This window comes from Bufo gargarizans, chromosome 3 (genome assembly GCF_014858855.1).
Source record: "Bufo gargarizans isolate SCDJY-AF-19 chromosome 3, ASM1485885v1, whole genome shotgun sequence".
Taxonomy (NCBI): domain Eukaryota; kingdom Metazoa; phylum Chordata; class Amphibia; order Anura; family Bufonidae; genus Bufo; species Bufo gargarizans.
In genome coordinates this window covers 168,117,898-168,142,925 of record NC_058082.1, presented here as the reverse complement: position 1 = coordinate 168,142,925, position 25,028 = coordinate 168,117,898, and the positions used below count along the sequence as shown (strand labels likewise).

Sequence of the window (25,028 nt, the reverse complement as noted above, 5' to 3'; positions counted from 1 at the left end):
TATGGCCACTGTTCAGGGCAGATATGAGGTTGGCGGGACAAGAGTTGCTATGTGCGAGTGCCTATGCCCTCCCTTGGTCCTGGCTGCCATATAGCCCAGTGCCTTTTCCTGTAGTGTGCAAACACGACCACCACTTCTGGATTGCAAGGTGGTAATAACCCTTGAATACGAGCAATGTATAATGCAATGGAAAAATGAATCAAGTCAGCAACGGAGGCAATATGGACAATCACAATACATTAATAAGTGCCTTGTATTAACTTTCTCTACATGAAAACATTTTCTGAAGTGAGACAACCCCTGTAAGGGTTCAAAGTTTTTCTCCTGTTGACTTGAAGTGAGGTGTGAAGCTGTAATTATCCTGCACTGCGGCTATTATGTATCGGGCTGAATATCTGACAATGTAAAGGACACTATGGCTTATTTACCTCAATATGTGCAGGCCAGACACCTGCTAATCATCTATATATCACTGATGGTTCAGTAAGGGTGGGTTCACACTACTGTTATGCCATTCCGTTGTAGGTTCCATTTATAACGGAATATAATGGAATGGCCAGACGGAATGCAAAACGGACGCCTTTAAGAGGCATTCCGTTTTGCTCTGTTCTAGTAGAAGTCTAGGGGCAAGCATAACGGATAGATCTGGTTTCCGTTATGCAGGATGGAAAAATCCATCATGCATTTTTCCATCCTGCATAACGGAAACCAGACAAATCCGTTATGCTTGCCCTTAGACTTCTATTAGGACGGAGAAAAACTGAATGCCTCTTAAAGGCTTCCGTTATATTCCGTTATATTCCCTATAATGGTATGACATAACGGTAGTATGAACACATCCTGATCTGTATTTTCGAACTACTGTATCTGCCCTTGCTGTAATAGAAATCATTCCTCCATGCACTAGCATCCTGATGAGCCTGTGTGCCATAGCAGCCATGATGGCCCTGGCATTGCCTGCCTGTACACACACTCAGTAATGATTACTGTGTCTGACGTGTATGTCATACATTACAGCCTTGGCCTCGTTCTCTGGCCTGTTCTCTCCGGTGGAGCAGGCGTGATGCAGTGATCTTATCGCGCCTGCTGGGCTGACGTTTAGTCAAACATATGGCCCTGTGGGCTCTCATGCTCATCTCAGCAGGTGCGGTGACGTAACTACATCGTCCCTGCTGCTGAGGAGAGCATGATGTGCACTGTTCATTATGGGAACAGCGCTAGGTGAGTATTTGTTTATTTTATTAATACTATGGGGGCTTCATTACTGTAAGGGCGACACTAAAAGGGCATAACTACTGTGTGGAAGAACTAAGGGGCCATTATACTGTGTATGGGCACAAAGGAGGCATTCTGCTGCATAGAGGCATGACTACTGTGTGGGGGAACTAAGGGGCATTTACTGTGTGGGGGCACTAAGGGGCATCTACTGTGTGGGGGCACTAAGGGAGCATTCTACTGTGGGGGCACTAAGGGGTTATTACTACTGTGAAGGGGCACTAAGGGAGCATTCTTCTGAGAAGGGGCACTAAAGGGGAATAACTACTGTATGGGGCACTAAGGGGGCATACAGATCTCGGGCAGCATACTGTTTTTATTTTCATATTTTTTGTATGTCTGAGTGGATGGGGGGTTGTATGGTGACCGTGGATGGCCTTGACTAGCCGCAGGAGGTGGGTTGCGCGGAAGTTGTTCATAGCAAAAAAAAAATATTATGGGGCTAAGCCTTTTCTAGTTACACCCCTGCACTGTAGCTAAGCTGTAGTCAAACATCACAGGTCTCTCCTAATGGAGTTAATCTAAAATCAGTGAAGTGATCCTCTGTAGACATTGACTGAACAGTTGCTTAAAGGGACACTGACAGGGCCAATAAGCATATTGAGGTATATATATGGCACTACAGGTCTTATAATGGGTATTACAATCATATAAGTGTCCCCCCTGTCCACATTATACATACAGTAAACTTTAAGTTTTATAACCTGCTCCAACGGTCTTCAATCTGCCCAAGGGGCGGCGTTTCACCTCTCTTGCGCCCAGCCAGCCTCCCCCAACTGCCGCTTTGAAGCGTCGCCCAGCTCATGAATATTCAGTTTGCTGGGCGGCTTCTGCGGTCCCCGCTCTGAAGCGCTGCGCTGAACAGTGCCCTGCGCATGCGCCGGATCTTGTGAAGTCGGGGACAGTAAGCGCCGCCCAGCGAAGTGAATATTGATGAGCTGGGCGGCGCTTACTGTACCGGACTTCACAAGATCCGGCGCATGCGCCGGGCACTGTTAAGCGCAGCGCTTCAGAGCGGGGACCGCAGAAGCCGCCCAGCAAACTGAATATTCATGAGCTGGGCGGCGCTTCAAAGCGGCAGTTGGGGAGGCTGGCTGGGTGCAAGAGAGGTGAAACGCCGCCCCTTGGGCAGATTGAAGACCGTTGGAGCAGGTTATAAAACTTAAGTTTACTGTATGTATAATGTGGACAGGGGGGACACTTATATGATTGTAATACCCATTATAAGACCTGTACTGCCATATATATACCTCAATATGCTTATTGGCCCTGTCAGTGTCCCTTTAAAGCATTAAAGAGGACCTATCACTGGTCCTGACATAATCATGTAAATAGCTGGCAGTGTAGGGCATACTGAAGGCATGTTATATCGCTTACTATTTTCACCCGCTGTGCCCCTGTTCTGCTGTCCTGTCTGGTATGTAAATCCATACTATCGGTACAGGGAGGAGCAGACAGCAGTGTTTCTCAATCGCAGCGGAGAGCATCCCAGCCAGGGAGAAAAAAACGAATCTCAGCCAGCTACCGTAGTTATATGATAATGTGATATATCAGTAGTGATGTAGCGAACATAAAATTTTCAGTTCGCGAACATGAATTTACGCAAATGTTCGCGAACGTGCGAACCGGGCGAACCGCAATAGACTTCAATAGGAAGGCGAATTTGAAAACCCACAGGGACTCTTTGTGGCCACAATAGTGATGGAAAAGTTGTTTCAAGGGGATTAACACCTGAACTGTGGCATGCCGGAGGGGGATCCATGGCAAAACTCCCATGGAAAATTACGTAGTTGACGCAGAGTGTGGTAAGTTGAAATCGCAATGCGATTTATAGAACTTGAATTAATCGCATTGCGATTTCAACTTTCTCAAATCCGACAGTACATTCTAGCATGGAGTCGTTCCCATGGTGATGGGGACGCTCCATGAGCACGGAAGTCAGCAGAAGTTCTGTTGAAATCGCAATGCGATTTATAGAACTTGAATTAATCGCATTGCGATTTCAACTTAGAGCTTCTGCTGACTTCCGTGCTCATGGAGTGTCCCTATCACCATGGGAACGGCTCCATGCTAGAATGTACTGTCGGATTTGAGAAAGTTGTAATCGCAATGCGATTAATGCAGGTTATATTAATCGCATTGCGAATTCAACTTAGAGCTGCTGGGTTCCTAATGGTTGTATTGCTAGAATATAACGAAGATTGAGAATATAGTGCTATATTCGTTATATTCGTCAATTCTAGCAATACAACCATTAGGAACTTAGCTTGAATTCGCAATGCGATTAATATAACCTGCATTATTCGCATTGCGATTACAACTTAGATCTGAGTTCCTAATGGTTGTATTGCTAGAATTGACAATGAATATAGCACTATATTCTCAATCTTCGTTATATTCTATCAATATAACCATTAGGAACCCAGCTCTAAGTTGTAATCGCAACGCGATTAATATAACCTGTATTAATCGCATTGCGATTACAACTTTGTGACACTGCAGCTTCAGAATGAATCTAAGATGGATGCTGTCCTTGTTTTTTGATAGGCGGTGGGAGGGTCTGGGAGGGAGGGTCTGCTGCTGATTGGCTGGAATGTGTCTGCTGACTGTGAGGTACAGTGTCAAAGTTTGCTCAATGATGACGTATAGGAGGCGGACCGAACATCGCATATGTTCGCCCGCCGCAGCGAACGTGAGAATGCGATATTTGCCGGGAACTGTTCGCCGGCGAATAGTTCGGGACATCTTTACATATAAGATAAAAAGTGCTCATTTAGAGATGGGCATCGTAAAGGGAGTCTGTCACCTCCAAAATCAGTTTCACAGTAAGCATACTTCCATGTAGAGTAGGTGCCATGAAACATAACCATACCTTTCTTCTGAAAATCCAGTTCTCTGATCCTGAGAAACTTGTCTTTTGTATGCAAATAATGTTTTTGGTGTACTATGGGCAGGGCTCCCCCATAAGGCTGCGCAGCAACTCCCCCTCTTGTTTGATTGACAGTCCCTGAGATTACAGAGATGGTAGCTGGGATGCACGGGAAACCAAAAACCTTTTTTGTATAAAAAAACAAATACAAGACATTTCTTTCAGGACTAGAGGAACAGATTTCCACAAGAAATGTTATATTTTGAAGGATATGCTTACTTTAAAACTGATTTTGGAGACAGACTCCCTTTAACTCATGGCTATGAAACTGCAGAATGGGTCAGAGATCTATTCTTATCGCAGATCCACCACACTACACTAAAAATTATTACTTTAATCACATAAAGATGACATACCAGACATGTTTTTGTGACAGGATACTAACACATTGAATTCACATAAGAAAATTAAATAATTTTATAGCATACTAAATTGTTATAGAAACATGCTTATAGGAACTCGCCATATATGACAAAATTGTTTGTGTGGCCAATTGCAGGTAAAGAACTAAAGTTCGATGTGGACCTTTGCTAGCTGTTAGCTAAACCCTTGTTCATTCAACAGCTATACCTTTAGATCTTGCTATACATATTCATGTTCGGTTCAGCTAAGCGCGCATGTGGTCTCAATAGGGAAAAGATAATATGTCTCTACCAGACATCCCCTTAAGAACAATGCATCAGGCATGGTAAAATTCTAAATTCATGATCCTTTTTTCGCCACCTTTTGCTGGATGAACGCAGGGCAAACATCTAACAAACTTAGATGGTCAGCTGGTCATGGCAAAATCAATAGGTGTGAAGAAGAGACCAGTATAGCTGTGTGTGCGGGACCAGGATGGAACACCTCAAGAGCTGAGACATGAGGTCTCATGAAAATGTTCACCGAAATGTGTAGCTAGGTATGAAAAAAGTCTTGCTCTCATTGTAGGCATTTTGGAAATATAAGTGGCCTCTATACCCTTTAAGCCCTATATATTGACTCTTTTATAGCCTTTATAAGTTGGGTTCGAAATCTGTTGCTGGCAAAATAGTAAAGTATAGGATTGACGCAACTATTGAAAAAAGCAAAGCAAATAGTAAATGGTATTAACACATTAAGATTCTGAATGGTTCCACAGTTGCTAATGATACCAAAACGAGCTAACCATTTCAAGATGTTCAAAATGTGCAATGGCAGCCAGCATATCAGGAAAGCAAGCACCATAGATACCACCACCTTTAGGATTTGGTCACTTTTGGTTTTCTTCACCTTTTTCTTTGCAGACTCCAGAATGATTTTATACATCATATAATAACAGATTCCTTGTATCGTGAAAGGTATCACAAAGCCAACCACATACTTCATTAAGTCTGCAAATATTGGCCAAAACAAACTGTTCGGTGGGTATCTCATGCCACAGACAATGTGCTGAGAAATGTACGAATAGTAGGTCTGTCGAAAGTAGATTGATGGGATGCTCATCACTAAAGCTGAAACCCAAATTAGAAGAGTAACAATTTTAGCTTTGGTAAGAGTTCGCTTTTTGAGAGACTGCATTGGACGTACAATCCCAAAGTAACGATCTATACTGAGGCACGTAAGCAGGAAGATGCTGGCGTACATGTTCACTGATGACATTGCGGCACACAATTTGCACATTGTAGGACCAAAGATCCACTTGTATTTTCCAAAAAGATCCACTGCCCATAGTGGCAGTGTGGCAACAAAGAACAAGTCTGCTATAGCCAGGTTCACAATGTAGATATTGGCCACTGACTTTCTCTGGAGGCAACATGACAGACCCATTACTATGGTCATGTTTCCAATGATGCCTACTATGAAGATGAGCAGGTACAGTATGGGGATAAGAACAAAGTGATAGGCAGCACCATTTTTCAGATTTGAGCAGTTTGACTGGACAAGAGCACTAGGAGTCTGGAGTATAACATGAAGTGATCCAGCTGATGCATTTGAAGATAAATCCATGATCAGGAAGAAGAAATTATGTCCCAAAACCTGAAAGAAATATAGTTTGTGAATTTGTGTGTATTTTTATGTAAATAACAGGGAATGGTCAGGTTTCTATCACATACTGCATGTGAAAAACATATTTTGCAAGGCATGGCAAACCAGAGATCAGGAAATACCTCATATAAGCCATTTATACCTTATACCCATTTGAATCATTCTTGATGGGTACATTAACAGGGGCGTAACTTTAATTCATAGGGCCCCATAGCAGAATAAGATGAGGCCCCACCACCTAGTGTTATATTAAAACATCAGCATAAACAGTAATAATTAAAGGTATAATTAATGTATAATAGCACGATATATCAGAAAAAAACTCATAATTTCAAAAGGACACCATATTGTTATTTCCCACAAAAAGGTACAATATTTTTGCACCTGATTGAGCAGGGGTGGATATCAACAGCAAAAGGTTCTAGGTGTAAGAAAAGTGTGCATGCTCTCTACAGCCTAACATGTGATTTGTCAAGAAAGAGGTCCCTTCTTTCTGGAGATCTGAGGGTATTCAAGTGTTAAGACCCCGTTCAATATGTTAAAATAGTTTTCCCAACTTTTAGGATCCTTTGAATATGTCATAAATGTCTAGGATGAGAAGTTATATCCTTGCAATATTCCATACCTTGTGTTTTCCGAAAAATCCTTAAAGAGGTTATCCAGCATTTTTGAAGTAATGGCCCATTTTTGGAATAGGCCATCACTAGCTGATTGGTAAGGGTCTGGCACCCTACACCCCTGCACATCAGCTGTTTAGATGTAGCTCCATCACTGAAAGTTGGAGCTGGAACTACACTGTGCCAGTAAAGTCAACCGGAGCAGCACCACAGTGACGAGTGCTATCCACTACAATGTTGACAGTGCTCTGTAGCTCCAGCGCTGACTTCCGGTGATGTAGCTACACAGAACAGCTAATCAACAAGGGTGTAGGGTTACCCCACCGATCAGATAGTGATGGCCAATTCTGAGGCTAGGCCATTACTTAAAAACGTCTGGACAACCTCTTTAACATGATAAAATTCTCACTACAGAGTAAAACAAAGCAGTAGATAAGGTTTGAAAATGAATCTGCAAAGATTTGGCCTTGCCTTCAAATGTTACATAGATAAACAATGCCTGTCCCCATACTGTCTACTTTTAGTCCGCAATTGAGCCATTGATTTATATGACAACCAAGCAGCAATATGCTGAACCACCTGTGAGCCTTGTGTGCCTATTATGCTCTCAGATTAGTCCCAATACAACAGATTTAAAATTTTTGTAATCTGAGACAAACTGGTTTCCATCCAACATCCACCCAGTGAAAGAGGTGTACTGTCTTCTTCTGCACAATGCGCACATACCCAAAGACACTGGACTCTTCTCCTTGTCACAACTCAGGTAATATACAGTCAGGTCCATAAATATTGGGACATCGACACAATTCTAACATTTTTGGCTCTATACACCACCACAATGGATTTGAAATGAAACGAACAAGATGTGCTTTAACTGCAGACTGTCAGCTTTAATTTGAGGGTATTTACATCTAAATCAGGTGAACGGTGTAGGAATTACAACAGTTTGCATATGTGCCTCCCACTTGTTAAGGGACCAAAAGTAATAGGACAATTGGCTTCTCACCTGTTCCATGGCCAGGTGTGTGTTATTCCCTCATTATCCCAATTACAATGAGCAGAGGTTCAGAGTTCATTTCAAGTGTGCTATTTGCATTTGGAATCTGTTGCTGTCAACTCTCAAGATGAGATCCAAAGAGCTGTCACTATCAGTGAAGCAAGCTATCATTAGGCCGAAAAAAAAAAAACAAAGCCATCAGAGAGATAGCAAAAACATTAGGTGTGGCCAAAACAACTGTTTGGATCATTCTTAAAAAAAAAAGGAATGCACCGGTGAGCTCAGCAACACCAAAAGAGCCGGAAGACCACGGAAAACAACTGTGGTGGATGACCGAAGAATTATTCTCCTGGTAAAGAAAACACCCTTCACAACAGTTGGCCAGATCAAGAACACACTCTCCAGGAGGTAGGTGTATGTGTGTCAAATTCAACAATCAAGAGAAGACTTCACCAGAGTGAATACAGAGGGTTCACCACAAGATGTAAACCATTGGTGAGCCTCAAAAACAGGAAGGCCAGATTAGAGTTTGCCAAACGACATCTAAAATAGCCTTCACAGTTCTGGAACAACATCCTATGGACAGATGAGACCAAGATCAACTTGTACCAGAGTGATGGGAAGAGAAAAGTATGGAGAAGAAAAGGAACTGCTCATGATCCTAAGCATACCACCTCATCAGTTAAGCATGGTGGTGGTAGTGTCATGGCGTGGGCATGTATGGCTGCAAATGGAACTGGTTCTATTGTATTTATTGATGATGTGACTGCTGACAAAAGCAACAGGATGAATTCTGAAGTGTTTCGGGCAATATTATCTGCTCATATTCAGCAAAATGCTTTAGAACTCATTGGATGGCACTTCACAGTGCAGATGGACCCAAAGCATACTGCAAAAGCAACCAAAGAGTTTTTTAAGGGAAAGAAGTGGAATGTTATGCAATGGCCAAGTCAATCACCTGACCTGAATCTGATTGACCATACGTTTCACTTGCTGAAGATAAAACTGAAGGGAAAATGCCCCAAGAACAAGCAGGAACTTAAGACAGTTGCAGTAGAGGCCTGGCAGAGCATCACCAGGGATGAAACCCAGTGTCTGGTGATGTCTATGCGTTCCAGACTTCAGGCTATAATTAACTGCAAAGGATTTGCAACCAAGTATTAAAAAGTGAAAGTTTGATTTATGATTATTATTCTGTCCCATTACTTTTGGTCCCTTAACAAGTGGGAGGCACATATGCAAACTGTTGTAATTCCTACACCGTTCACCTGATTTGGATGTAAATACCCTCAAATTAAGGCCTCATGCATACGACCGTTGTTTGTTTCCGCGTCTGTTCTGCCGATTTTAGCGTTTCTGATGCGGACCCATTCATTTCTATGGAGCCGTTGAAAATGCGGATAGTCCACCATTTGTTATCCGTGTCAGTGGTCCGTGGTTCCAGTCCGTCAAAAAAATCATCATCATTATCAGCGTTACAATACCACTTCTATGTCTTCTTGAGAAAACACTTAGGGCGATGATGGAAGAGGAGGTGGCCCAGGAGGAGGAGGAGGAGGAAGAGGGGTCATTTTTAGCACTTTCAGGCCAGTCTCTTCGAAGTGACTCAGAGGGAGGTTTTTGGCAACAGCAGAGGCCAGGTACAAATGTGGCCAGCCAGGGCCCACTACTGGAGGACGAGGAGGACGAGGATGAGGAGGAGGTGGAGGAGGATGAGGATGAAGCATGGTCACAGCGGGGTGGCACCCAACGCAGCTCGGGTCCATCACTGGTGGGTGGCTGGGGGGAAAGGCAGGACGATGACGATACGCCTCCCACAGAGGACAGCTTGTCCTTACCCCTGGGCAGCCTGGCACACATGAGCGACTACATGCTGCAGTGCCTGCGCAACGACAGCAGAGTTGCCCACATTTTAACCTGTGCGGACTACTGGGTTGCCACCCTGCTGGATCCACGCTACAAAGACAATGTGCCCACCTTACTTCCTGCACTGGAGCGTGATAGGAAGATGCGCGAGTACAAGCGCACGTTGGTAGACGCGCTACTGAGAGCATTCCCAAATGTCACAGGGGAACAAGTGGAAGCCCAAGGCCAGGCAGAGGAGGAGCAAGAGGTCGCCAAGGCAGCTGTGTCACGGCCAGCTCCTCTGAGGGCAGGGTTAGCATGGCAGAGATGTGGAAAACTTTTGTCAACACGCCACAGCTAACTGCACCACCACCTGATACGCAACGTGTTAGCAGGAGGCAACATTTCACTAACATGGTGGAACAGTACATGTGCACACCCCTCCACGGACTGACTGATGGTTCGGCCCCATTCAACTTCTGGGTCTCTAAATTGTCCACGTGGCCAGAGCTAGCCTTTTATGCCTTGGAGGTGCTGGCCTGCCCGGCGGCCAGCGTTTTGTCTGAACGTGTATTCAGCACGGCAGGGGGCGTCATTACAGACAAACGCAGCCGCCTGTCTACAGCCAATGTGGACAAGCTGACGTTCATAAAAATGAACCAGGCATGGATCCCACAGGACCTGTCCGTCCCTTGTCCAGATTAGACATTAACTACCTCCCCTTAACCATATATTATTGGACTCCAGGGCACTTCCTCATTCAATCCTATTTTTATTTTCATTTTACCATTATATTGCGAGGCTACCCAAAGTTGAATGAACCTCTCCTCTGTCTGGGTGCCAGGGCCTAAATATATGCCAATGGACTGTTCCAATGTTGGATGACGTGAAGCCTGATTCTCTGCTATGACATGCAGACTAATTCTCTGCTGACATGAAGCCAGATCCTCTGTTACGGGACCTCTCTCCTTTGCCTGGGTGCTGGGCCTAAATATCTGACAATGGACTGTTGCAGTGGTGGCTGACGTGAAGCCTGATTTTCTGCTATGACATGCAGACTGATTCTCTGCTGACATGAAGCCAGATCCTCTGTTACGGGACCTCTCTCCTCTGCCTGGGTGCTGGGCCTAAATATATGCCAATGGACTGTTGCAGTGGTGGCTGACGTGAAGCCTCATTCTCTGCTATGATATGAAGACTGATCCTCTGCTGACATGAAGCCAGATCCTCTGTTACGGGACCTCTCTCCTCTGCCTGGGTGCTGGGCCTAAATTTATAAAAATGGACTGTTGCAGTGGTGGGTGACGTGAAGCCTGATTCTCTGCTATGACATGAAGACTGATTCTCTGCTGACATGAAGCCAGATTGTCTGTTACGGGACCTCGCTCCTCTGCCTGGGTGCTGGGCCTAAATTTATGAAAATGGACTCTTACAGTGGTGGGTGACGTGAAGCCTGATTCTCTGCTATGACATGAAGACTGATTCTCTGCTGACATGAAGCCAGATTGTCTGTTACGGGACCTCTCTCCTCTGCCTGGGTGCTGGGCCTAAATTTATGAAAATGGACTCTTACAGTGGTGGGTGACGTGAAGCCTGATTCTCTGCTATGACATGAAGACTGATTCTCTGCTGACATGAAGCCAGATTGTCTGTTACGGGACCTCTCTCCTCTGCCTGGGTGCTGGGCCTAAATTTATGAAAATGGACTGTTGCAGTGGTGGGTGACGTGAAGCCTGATTCTCTGCTATGACATGAAGACTGATTCTCTGCTGACATGAAGCCAGATTGTCTGTTACGGGACCTCTCTCCTCTGCCTGGGTGCTGGGCCTAAATTTATGAAAATGGACTCTTACAGTGGTGGGTGACGTGAAGCCTGATTCTCTGCTATGACATGAAGACTGATTCTCTGCTGACATGAAGCCAGATTGTCTGTTACGGGACCTCTCTCCTCTGCCTGGGTGCTGGGCCTAAATTTATGAAAATGGACCAGATTCTCTGATAACCTGTCCTATTCTTGTCCGCGAACCATTTTTCAAGTCAATGGGACCGGCAAAAATGCGGATGCACAACTGTCTGTCATCCGCGACCGTGTCCGTTTTTGTAGAATCATTATCCTGGGTGGGGATATTAAAATTACACTTATTTTACCTTCCTTTATTTTTGGCGGTCCGTTAAACGGAAGACACACTGAAACACAAAAAAACGGCAATGGACAACGGAACAACAGATCCCCAATTTGCGGTGTATAGAGCCAAAAATGCTAGAATTGTGTGAAACATCTGTCTGTGACAGACATGCTGGTGGTTTTGTAGCCCCAAACCTGGTGCCAGGCTCCATTTAATGCAGTTTAAATCTATCTATCTATCTATCTATCTATCTATCCATCTTATAATAGAAGAATGAGACAGCACTCCAAATACGGTGAAAGGACGGTATACCCACTTTATTCACCCCAAACACAACGTTAGCTTGGGTTGGCTTTTTTGGTTTGAGAAACGCCTCATTGTGCTGGAAAGGGGTTGTGTTAGGGGTGAATAAATCAGGTTCACCACCCTTTCACCATATCTGGAGTGCTGCCTCATTCTTCCATTACTATCCAGTAGCTTCCAACTCACAGCCTGGAGGGACTGCACCCATCATCTCCATATTTGGCTTGTGCTGCTGTGTTTTGTGTTTTAGTATCTACCTATCTTTTATCTATCTCCTATCTATCTATCTATCTATCTATCTATCAATCTCCTATCTAGCTTGTCTATCTATTTTCTATCTTCTATCTATCTATCTATCTATTATCTATCTCCTATCTATCTCCTATATAGCTTGTCTATCTATCTCCTATCTAGCTTGTCTATCTATTTTCTATCTCCTATCTATCTATCTATCTATCTATCTATCTATCTATCTATCTATTATCTATCTCCTATCTATCTCCTATCTAGCTTGTCTATCTATCTCCTATCTAGCTTGTCTATCTATCTCTCTATCGCTTATCTATCCTATCTATCCATCAACAAAAAACACGCAGCGCTCCCAGGATCTTCAAATGTAGAAGTGTTTAATTTCTCTGTGCTGGAGCCATTTCAAGCTGTCTGACTGTCATACATAGTCTAACATATGTTTCTTTAAAAATGACACACATGGATGAATAGATACATGCATGTTTGAGTAAACATTACATAATCCAAAATAAGTTTTCTAGATGATGTTGACCATTTGTACATTTCCCCAGGTGGCATATCAGAATAATAATTATTTAGCTAGACTAGTGACATTTACGTGAGATGAGAGAATTCATTCTAAAATGTGACCCACATTTTTCAGTATATTCTGATTCTAACAAATCCGAATGTTGTGTGACATGATTAGGAAAAATCAAGAAGAAAGAGGGGAAGACTTTTCCAGGCTATTGGGGCACTTTCGATTTGTGTGGAATTTATTCAGATCTAATCAGACGGCTTATTCAGTTGAATTGGACCTGAATAGAATTTTAAGAAATTCGCTCTTCTCATCTCATCACTTTTGTCCATAAAGCCTTAGCCACAGCAGTGTGCAAACTTCAACTGCATAAAATTGGTTAGCAGATTAGTATACAAATGAATAACATCACAATTTCTCCCTAACAAATCACTTTAAATAAGATAATACATCTGCAGGTTTTTATAAGGCAAAAACTTACCAAACCAGATAGAATCAGTGCTGTGGGTAATCAGTTCTTGGCTGTTCCCTGTTATTAGCTGCAGATCACAGACATCCTACCGTACTGTAACAGTGTGACAACAGCTGAACATCGAGCTTTGCTTGCAAATGACCACCATACATATACAGACAATATTTCTAGTTGATCTCCAGCATTTTCCATAGTGTTATTGAAGAGCTACTTTGCCTTCCTTCTCTTCTTTCTATTTTTGACCAGTGTAGAATTTTCCAGGACATCTAGCAAGCTGACAGCCACTTTGTCTTTATGCTGTAATGGATGACTGGTCTTATCAGCATCTGGGTGGAGTTTATCTGTCTGCCTACAGCAATAATAAACCATCCTTGTAGGTAATTTGTACAGAATGTAGTTTTAATGGACTGTGTTCAAAATACAGTGCATCTGTCATTATTAGAGATTTCTACTCTTGACCCTAAACCAGTGGTGCACAGCCTTTGGTCTGGGGGCCACATGTGGCCCCTGATGTAATTCTGTGAAGATCCTAACTGATATCAATAATGGGTGGGGCTGCGGACCCACAGTGCCAACTAACTGGTTTGACTTTAGACTATTCTTGAGGGCCTTGTCCTATCGTTCTCCTGGTTTTTACTCTTTAACCCTTAGGCCTCTTTCACACAGTCAGTGTTTTCCACCAGTGATTGTGAGCCAAAATCAGGTGCCGGTCGAACACACAGAACAGGTGCAAATCTTTTCATTATACCTTCTCTCTTTGGAGGCTTCACTCCTGGTTTGGGCTCACAATCACTAATGGAAATCACTGACCAAAAACTGACTGTGTGAAAGCGGCCTTATACAGGGATCTGGTCTTCAGACCAGAGGAGAACACATGGGAGTGGTCATGGCAGGGGGCTCAGGGTAAACACTGTGAACAGGCACGAGTCAGGTCAGGCAGCAGAGAATCCCAATCCAATAGACAGGCAGAAGTCGGTACACAAACAGACAAGCTCTTTTACAGGGTCAAGCAGACCAAAGGACCTGGCAGGATCTACATATAGAGACCTATTGCTCAGGAAACAGAAGGAAACAGCCAGGTATATATAGAATTAGAAATTATACACAGCCATACAGCAGCTTAAAGATCAGGAGAAGATTAACCCTTGGAGGGTTACACACTGAGGTTCAAAGAATACAAGTCTTAACAAACGCAGGACAATGATGCCTTAGCCTGCTGCCACAGTGCCTGAACTATGACAGACAACACAGGGTGAGTGGAGCAGCACCTGTGCCCATCCATGACACCGGGAAAGCAGTAGACATGGGGCTACCTGTGTAACAACAACCATCTAGTTGCTTTCCACATCAGAATGTGGCACACAACTCAGGAGCAGAGGTAACATTTTAATGATGCAATGAGTAGCTATGTTTGGTCCATGGCCAACAATTGGCTGCCTGACCCCTGTTTGAGGTTCTTGAGGTCACTTGTACTATAAATGTATGTAAAGTTATGTGAAAAGTTAGCGACCACTTAAGTTCAGACACCCCTGCCCCCCATTGAAAGGTGCCCTAGAACTGACCAGCAATAGTCTGGGCATGCTTGTTGGCCTCTATTTTCTAATTATATAGTTTGTACATTGGACAGAAATGTCCTTTGTTATCTTGATTAGAGATGAGCAAATTTCTCAAAAATTCAATTTGGTCTGTTTGCAGAATTTTCCAAAGATTTGATTCGATCCAAATTTATTTGTGGCGAATCTCATTACAAAACAGCTATTTCCTGGCTGCAGAGAGTCTGTATAGTGGTGTAGAACACTGTGCCTTGCAGTAACATGCATAGGGAGTCTTCTGTGGTAGTGAAACAATACTGTGGGTCAGTATTGTTTCGCAGATGACAGGCATTGCTCTTAGAATCACTGCACACTTCACTTATTTGGGCAGTTATGGGGCCAAAACTGACCAAATAGCTCAAGTGTGAACTCAGCCTTACAGGTCAATGTTAGCGCCAGGTATAAAGAACTGTGCAGAAGCCAAAGATCCTACTATAACGTGAAAGAGCGCTGTCACGATCAGTGTGGGGGGAAAACTCCACACTGAACACAGGAGGGAAGGGGAACAGTAACTGGGCCTGGAAACTAGGGAAGAAACAGGTCACCACATAACCAACCCTAACTACCTATCAATATAAATAGGTTAGGACCAGAGACAACCCATTCCTCCCCAGATGGACAAATGGAAGTCTCTGTCTCAGGCCCAACAGGGAAGATAACACACACAAACAAACGTGCCACTTAACTTCTGTAGAGACGGACGAGCAGGAACACCAGAGACGACCTCACACCAGCTCAGCCAAACCCAAATAAAGCTATCTACTGCATAGTCAGAAGGGTGGGGTCAGACTATAAAGGGTAGAAGTGATGACCACTGTGCAACAGCTGATAAAAGGGAAGTGGTCATTAACCCTATCAACACTGAATCAAGAGAAATCAAGAAGGCTGTTAGATTCCTCCACGCTCAGCCAGTCTCCTTGATTTCCAGACATCAGTCACCTGAGGGACTGTGACAGTACCCCCCCCCCCTTCTGCGGGTGACCTCCGAGCACCCAGGACCGACCCTATCAGGATGGGCTCTGTGAAAGTCATCAGTCACCAGAGGGGCCGTGACAAACACACTCCTTTTACACCGTCGTCAGCTGATTCCACATAGATTTCTACAGAACCTGTTCTATTAAGTGCTTATACAAGTAGAGCCCCCTTGACAGAGTGGAGAGGGTGTCAGCAGTAAGTTTGTGTTGACATCACTGATTATTTTGCCCTTCCTCTGATCCATCAGAACAATAACCCCCAAAAACGGAACCTGTCTGTTGAGCATCTGCCTTCACTCGGTCAGCATTTGGTCAGTAATCCATCAGTATTGCTAAACCCCAAAAAAACAGGAGTGGATCCAAAACAGAGATGACATGTTAATGGGATATTTGCATGTCTTCCGTGTTTTGTACCTACTCCTGATTTTGGCTACCAGATCATAAGCCAATTCTCGTGCAAAATAGGGACCATGTCATACAGGCCTTACAGCTGCTACATAAACAGGATCCGTTGTGCGTCTCATTTTTCCTTCCTTCTGATAGATCAGAAGAAGGGTCAAATAAATGATGATATCAACCAGGCCAAAAAGGCAAAATAGTGGTCCAGTCATGAAGAAGTCCAGAGAGTGGCCCAATGAAAGAGCAGCATCAGAATAGTAGCTGAAGAAGGTAGCCAGAAGAAAGATGTCTCTTTTGACAAAGTGTAGGTGTGACACCATGGATGATCTAGTCTAATGCATCAGGAACTGATGTGTGTAAATCCTGGCTGACCCACGCCTGATTCATCTTCACAAAGGTCAGTTTCTCCACATTTTGGGTGGACAGGCAGGTTCTCCTTGGGGCAACTATGGCCCCCGCCGCACTAAACACCCACTCTGATGCCACACTACTGGCCGGGCAGGAAAGCTTGTCCAGGGCAAACTCAGCCAGTTGCGGCCACAAATTGAGTTTGGCTGCCCAGTAGTCCAGGGGATCTTCGATGTGGGGTGGCAGAGTGCAGTCCAAGTATGCCACAACTTGCTGGTTCAGGTTCTGCTCTATTTCTACCTGCTGCTGCTGGTGAGTAGATTCTTCAGTAGGCGGGTGAAGAAAACTGCTCATCAGCGACTCTGGACTTAAGTTGCTGCTGATGGAGCTGGTACTGCTCCCCCCCCCCCCCCCCCCAGCAGCCATGGCAGTGGAACGTGAGCACAGAGGGCCCACCAGTCAGACTTACATGAGGATGGGCGATGGCGCACATAGGCAGCGGCAAACTAATTATATAGGATGTCTCGATAGTAGTTCAGTTTGTCCTCCCTCTCACTGGCTGGAAAAAAAGGCCCCCATTTTGGACCGGTAGAGAGGGTCTAACATGGTGGAGAGCCAGTAGTCATCCCTCTGCCGAATGCTGACAATTTGGCTGTCACTATGCAAGCAACTGAGCATGCATCAGGCCATTTGCGCAAGTGACTCAGAGGGACTCCCTGCCTCCATCTCCACTGCATACTGCCACGGTGTCTGGTCATCTGCCTCATCTTCCTCATCACCCTGTTCTCCTCCATATGCTTCTGCTCCTCCTCTCCTGTCACCTGTGTAGAAAAAAAAAAACCTATTTGTCTACACATTGCTTGTGCTCAAATGTCCTCCTCCTCCTATAGTTCAGCCCCACAGGGCTCACGTGACCATGAGATGTAGTCGCCACATCTCCTGTCCTCTGGCCAGATAGATTTAGCAGCATCTGTTCCAGGACATGAATCAGTGGAATGACGTTGTTCATCCCGTAATCCTGGTGACTGACAAATAAAGTGGCCTCCTCAAAGGGCCCGAGCAAACGGCAGGTGTCAGCAAGTTACACAGGGGAGTACCTCTGTCTGCTGGTATCATCAAGAAATCTTTTATGGCCTTTCTCTGTTCATATAATCGGTCCAACAAATGGAGGGTGGAATTCCAACAGGTGGAAACGTCGCATATCAGCCTATGTTGGTGATGCCGTTCTGCCACTGCAGCTTAAGGTGGGTGTGCTTTGCGGTGTATGAGTGGCTGAAGTGCATGTAAAATATCCTGGTCATTTTCAGGATGTCTTGCAGATGAGGTGAAGACTTCAGGAACTGTTTTACAACCAGATTGAACACGTGGCCATGCAGGGGGAATGGCTCAGACCTCAATTATCACATTTATGCAAGACAAAGGATTAGCAAGATAGTCATTACCTGAGGACTTATTAGGCACCTTTGTAGTAGGTGTAGGAGACAGCAAGAAGCATCCACGCCTCCAGTTCAAATCCTGAGGACAGTCAGGCCAACTGTCAGAACAACATTGGAATAGAAGTTTCAGGATTCAGAAAAGCACCTTTAAACAAGGATCAGGATTAGGCTGGAGTTTTGAACAGTGTAAGGGTTCTTTCACACCTGCGTTCTTTTCTTCCGGCATAGAGTTCCGTCGTCGGGGCTCTATGCCGGAAGAATCCTGATCAGTTTTATCCTAATGCATTCTGAATGGAGTGAAATCCGTTTTGGATGCATCAGGATGTCTTCAGTTCCGGAACGGAACGTTTTTTGGCCGGAGAAAATACCGCAGCATGCTGCGCTTTTTGCTCCGGCCAAAAATCCTGAAGACTTGCCGCAAGGCTGGATCCGGAATTAATGCCCATTGAAAGGCATTGATCCGGATCCGGCCTTAAGCTAAACGTCGTTTCGGCGCATTGCCGGATCCGACGTTTAGCTTTTTCTGCATGGTTACCATGGCTGCCGGGACGCTAAAGTCCTGGCAGCCATGGTAAAGTGTAGCGGGGAGCGGGGGAGCAGCATACTTACTCCAGAGTGACATCAGGGTGCCCCACGCACATGGATGACGTGATCACATGGCTCCCCCGCTCCCCTCTCCTACTATGGCAACCAGGACTTTAATAGCGTCCTGGGTGCCATAGTAACACTGAAAGCATTTTGAAGACGGATCCGTCTTCAAATGCTTTCAGTACACTCGCGTTTTTCCGGATCCGGCGTGTAATTCCGGCAAGTGGAGTACACGCCGGATCCGGACAACACAAGTGTGAAAGAGGCCTAAGACTTTCATATTATTACAAGCCTAGTCTCAGCAGTAGCTTTCTTATGTATTACAGGAGCCTGTACTTCATTGAGGATTTGCATTTCCCTTTCCCCATATGTATGGGAGATTGTGCTTAAAGAGGACCTTTCACCAGAATAAAACTTCTAAAGTAACTATACAGGCATGTAGAGCGGCACCCAGGGACCCCCCTGCACTTACTGTTATACCTGGGCGCCGCTCCGTTCTCCCGTAATTGCCTCCAGTATCTTCACAGTTAGGCTCCACCCAGGGGAACCTGCCGGCGCCTACTTCTCCCATGCTGCAGCGCTGGTCAATCACAACGCGCAGCTCATAGCCTGAGAGGCTTTTTTCTCTCTCAGGCTATGAGCTGAGCGCTGTGATTGGCCAGCGCTACAGCATAGGAGAATAAGCCGACGGCAGGTTCCCCTGGCTGGAGCCTAACTGTGAAGATACCGGAGGCAATAACGGGAGAACGGAGCGGTGCCCAGGTATAACAGTAAGTGCAGGGGGGTCCCTGGGCGCCGCTCTACATGCCTGTATAGTTACTTTAGAAGTTTTATTCTGGTGAAAGGTCCTCTTTAATGCGGGATTGTATCAAGAGACTGTTTTAATGCATTGTATGTGTTGTTATCAAAAGTCATCTTTAGTAAAGTTCCATTTTGAGTTTAATCCTGCTTGCCTCATACTCAAGTTCCTCTATTAACACTAAAGTAAATGGTTGTACCTCCATACAAAAGGTACTGGCGTCACGACTACAAGGGACATTGCCACTGGCACATTAATACAGACCACCAAGGGCATCTCAAACCAACATCTGGCCAGTGTCCCTTACACCAGAATGTGCCCCAGAGAATACTTGTGCCATTCTCCTTTTCACTTATGCGAGCCTGCCCAGGGACGACATAACCGTGAGTAACCAAAACTGTATTTACCTTGGCCCACCTATTGCTTACACCGTGACCTCACACATAATTTCCCTGCAAGGTCTGGCATACCGCAGAAAGACAGTATTCCATTTCTTCACGAAGGACATGGAGAAGTTTCTCCCCTGTGTGACTCGGTTCGCCTAGGCAAACTAGGTGCAGAACAGCGTGACACTGCCGTGCCCTGCAGAAGCACTGTGAATTGTTCCTGCAGTGGAGGCTGAGGACACGGTGAAGGATGAGGAGGCAGAGGCGGACATTGTTGCAGGACCAACGGCATGAGAATGTGGAGGCGTAAGCGTCGTCACCTGGCTGGACAGGAACCATATTTACCCAGTGGACCGTAAAGGACATATATTGTCCTTGACCATAGTAACAGCTTCACGCGTCGGTGCTGCCGTGCACTTTGGCAAGCACCGACAGGCTCAAAAACTGGCCCACCTTCTGTTCTACATATGTGTGCAGGTCTGGTACTGCCTTTTTCGCAAAGAAATGATGGCTTGGGACTCTCCACCTTGGCTCGGCACAAGCCATCAGTTCTCTAAAAGGTGCAGAGTCCACTACTTGGAAAGGGAGGGACTGCAGCACTAGCAACTTGGCCAGGAGCACGTTCAGCTTCTGCACCGTTGGATGAGTGCACGCATACTGTTGTCTCTTGGCAATTGCTTTGTTGATCTATTGCTGACGAAATGACTTATAAGGAGTAGGAGGACGAGGAGCAGGAGCATCAGGACCAGCAGATGATGAGAAAGACAGACAGCTCCTGTCGGCTGAGGTGGTGGAGCCTTGACTGGGTGATGCAGCGATTGCTGCTGAAGGCTGGACCACAACATCAGAGCCATGCTTCTCTCAGGCCACTTTCTGGTGATGCTGAATGTGTTGACGCAGGGCTGTGGTACCAACATTGGCACCATAGCCACGCTTCACCTTCCGCCAACAAATTCGGCAAATGGCCATGTTCACCTCCTCCAGCGGTTAAACAAAAAATTGCCACACAGCCGAGTATGGCATTTTCCCCCCAATACTCAGCGCTGACTGCCTGCTAGTGCTGCCTCTGTGAACCCCTGCACCGCTACTTTACTGGCAGGTAGGCTCCTGCAAAGCGGGTGGTCTACCCTGGGCACGTTTGGCTCCCGACCTCCCACTGCTGCCTCACAGTACCCTGCTGACTCACAGCCACGCTACCACCCTGCTAGCTCAGCCGCTGCCTCTCTCGCAAGCTGCCACCCTGATGATGATGAGGATGATGAAGCCCCTTCTTCACCCAGCTCCCAAGTGCGATTGGCTACATCATCCTCATCCGCTACTGTCTGCACATCATTGATGTCCCCCTCAACGGTCTCAGGGCCAGGAGCCTGACCGCTCGCAACACCTGCTCCCACATGACTCTCATCTTTACTATTTGCCCGCCTACCGGAGGAAGCGGCAGATGTCTCCTCCAGATCTTGGCTGGGCAGTAGCTGCTGACTGTCCTCTAGTAGCTCGTCCTCGCTTCAAAGTGGAGCCGAGCCTATATAATGCTTCTCGCACTGAGGGAACAGAAAATGACAAATGCAGGTTGAGGACAGTTGGGGGCACAGGGCCTGCTCACAGGCCATGCCAACTAAATGTCGTGTCAGAGGAACCCACCGACTCTTAGCTGGGGGGTGTCTGATGTCACTTTCGACGAAGTCGAAGACCGAGTCAACCATTCAAGCACCGCTGAGTTGCTGGTCAAGACACGACTGCTAGATGACACTGGGAGCTCAGGCCTCTCACTGCGACTCTTGCTGCCACTCCGCTTCTTCTGCTGCTACTTGCCTACGACAGAAACATTTTGGCCACTGTCCGTTCCCTTTGAAGGGCCTGTCACGTGTCTGTCTGACATACTGTATAAAAAAAGAAAATGTATATAATACATTAAATGGCTTATACATAAATGGCTGTAGTACAATGTAACTTCACCACAGAATGGAAATTAAGACATATTCATTTTCCTAATAATTTCCTATTACTACACCCCGTAAATGGCTGTAGTGCAATGTAACTTCACCGTAGAACGGTAATTACGATTTTTTCCTATTAAAACACCCCCAAAAAATATATAACAATCAAAATTTACTGCAGAACCGCTAATAAGACGTATGTATATTTCCTATTAATACACCTCCCCCCCACCAAAAAAAAAAAGAAATATAACACTCAAAATTCACTACATATTGGCTAATAAGACATACAGTTAGGTCCATAAATATTGGGACATTGACACAATTCTAACATTTTTGGCTCTATACACCACCACAATGGATTTGAAATGAAATGAACAAGATGTGCTTTAACTGCAGACTGTCAGCCTTAATTTGAGGGTAATTTACATCCAAATCAGGTGAACGGTGTAGGAATTACAACAGTTTGCATATGTGCCTCCCACTTTTTAAGGAACCAAAAGTAATGGGACAGAATAATAATCATAAATCAAACGTTCACTTTTTATTACTTGGTTGCAAATCCCTTGCAGTCAATTACAGTCTGAAGTCTGGAACACATAGACATCACCAGATGCTGGGTTTCATCCCTGGTCATGCTCTGCCAGGCCTCTACTGCAACTGTCTTCAGTTCCTGCTTGTTCTTGGGGCATTTTCCCTTCAGTTTTGTCTTCAGCAAGTGAAATGCATGCTCAATCGGATTCAGGTCAGGTGATTGACTTGGCCATTGCATAAGATTCCACTTCTTTCCCTTAAAAAACTCTTTGGCTGCTTTTGCAGTATGCCTTTGGTCATTATCCATCTGCACTGTGAAGCGCCGTTCAATGAGTTCTGAAGCATTTGGCTGAATATGAGCAGATAATATTGCCCGAAAGACTTCAGAATTCATCCTGCTTTTGTCAGCAGTCATTTCATCAATAAATACAAGAAAAACAGTTCCATTGGCAGCCATACATACCCAGGCCATGACACTGCCACCACCATGCTTCACTGATGAGGTGGTATGCTTAGGATCATGAGCAGTTCCTTTCCTTCTCCATACTCTTCTCTTCCCATCACTCTGGTACAAGTTGATCTTCGTCTTATCTGTCCATAGGATGTTGTTCCAGAACTGTGAAGGCTTTTTTAGATGTCGTTTGGCAAACTCTAATCTAGCCTTCCTGTTTTTGAGGCTCACCAATGGTTTACATCTTGTGGTGAACCCTCTGTATTGACTCTGGTGAAGTCTTCACATTGATTGTTGACTTTGACACACATACACCTACCTCCTGGAGAGTGTTCTTGATCTGGCCAACTGTTGTGAAGGGTGTTTTCTTCACCAGGGAAATAATTCTTTGGTCATCCACCACAGTTGTTTTCCGTGGTCTTCCGGGTCTTTTGGTGTTGCTGAGCTCACCGGTGCATTCCTTCTTTTTAAGAATGTTCCAAACAGTTGTTTTGGCTAGTGTTGAGCGGGAGGTGCCATATTCAATTTTGCGATATTTTGAGAATATTTGCTTGAATATTCGTCTTATATTCGTCGAAATCGAATATTCGGCATTATTGTATTTATTGCGATTAATATGCGATTTAATTATTCGCATATTGCGATTTTTAAGCTTAGAATTAGAAGTTATAAATTATAACTTCTAATTGCCTTATAACTTAATAATAGGGCAACTTTCCTATTCTTTAATCTTGGAGATCTAGATTTAACACGAATATAGCACTATATTCGATGTATTTGTTAATAAAAGAATCAAGATAGCGAAGTATTCTTTATTCTACATCAACAAAGATAGCGAAGTATTCTACAACAACGAAGATAGCGAAGTATTCTACATCAACGAAGATAGCGAAGTATTCTACAACAACAAAGATAGCGAAGTATTCTACAACAAAGATAGCAAAGTATTCTACATCAACGAAGATAGCGAAGTATTCTACAACAACAAAGATAGCGAAGTATTCTACAACAACGAAGATAGCGAAGTATTCTACAACAACAAAGATAGCGAAGTATTCTACAACAACTAAGATAGCAAAGTATTCTACATTAACGAAGATAGCGAAGTATTCTACATCAACGAAGATAGGAAAGTGTTCTACATCAACGAAGATAGCGAAGTATTCTACATTTTCCTCAATTTAAGTTATTATTGCATTGCGATTACAACTTAGGCGATTTTGATAATGGTGGTATTGGGAGAATTAACGGTCGAATATAACGAATATAGTTCTATATCTAAGAATAGCGGATTATAAAAGTTGGATTCGCAATGCGGTTAATAATAATAGAAAATATTATCGCATTGCGATTACAAATTAGCACTGCTAGATTCCATATTCGTTAACTTCGTTAATTCTATCAAGCTGAACCATTCCATTAGAGACCCAGCAGCAGCTACAAGTTTAAATCGCAATGCGATTAATATAACTTGAATTAATCGCATTGCGATTTCAACTTAGACCTGGTTTACTAAATTACTTTAAATTAGCGAAGATGATGAATATATTTATTAGTCAAAACAAAATATTTTCCATCTTCGCTAATTCAAGAAAGCCAACCATTGTAAACCAGGTACAAGTTAAAATAGTTATGTGATTTATTCAAGTTATATTATTCGCATTGCAATTAGAACTTGATTCTCACATCCGACAGTACATTCTAGCATGGAGGCGTTCCCATGGTGATGGGGACACTCCATGCGCACAGGAAGTAGATAGAGGCGGCAACGGGCACTGACTTGAGCGGGCAGGGAGCAAGGAATCCTCTCTTAAAAGTACTGCTTTTGGACAAAGCTAGGTTAACAATAAAAAAAATTTAAAATAAAAGAATATTCGAAAAAACGAATATATAGCACTATATTCGAAATATTTGCGAATTAGCAAAGTGCCGATATTCGCTTAAAAATTTCGATATTCGAATATTCGTGCTCAACACTAGTTTTGCCACGCCTAATGTTTTTGCTATCTCTCTGATGGCCTTGTTTTGTTTTTCAACCTAATGATGGCTTGCTTCACTGATAGTGACAGCTCTTTGGATCTCATCTTGAGAGTTGACAGCAACAGATTTCAAATACAAATAGCACACTTGAAATTAACTCTGGACCTTTTATCTGCTCATTGTAATTGGGATAATGAGGGAATAACACACACCTGGCCATGGAACAGCTGAGAAGCCAATTGTCCCATTACTTTTGGTCCCTTAACA

General features: G+C 44.4%; 1 protein-coding gene across 1 annotated transcript; it reads right to left on the bottom strand.

The window, feature by feature from the left end:
• Positions 1–5,167: 5,167 nt before the first annotated feature.
• LOC122931463 (type-2 angiotensin II receptor-like) lies at positions 5,168–6,172 on the bottom strand. The gene has a single exon (XM_044285531.1). It carries the CDS (start codon positions 6,170–6,172, stop codon positions 5,168–5,170), a length of 1,005 nt encoding a protein of 334 aa, XP_044141466.1.
• Positions 6,173–25,028: the final 18,856 nt, after the last annotated feature.

Coding starts and splice junctions, on each gene's coding strand:
- LOC122931463 (XM_044285531.1), bottom strand. CDS start 6,172: ATGGATTTATCTTCAAATGCATCAGCTGGATCACTTCATGTTATACTC.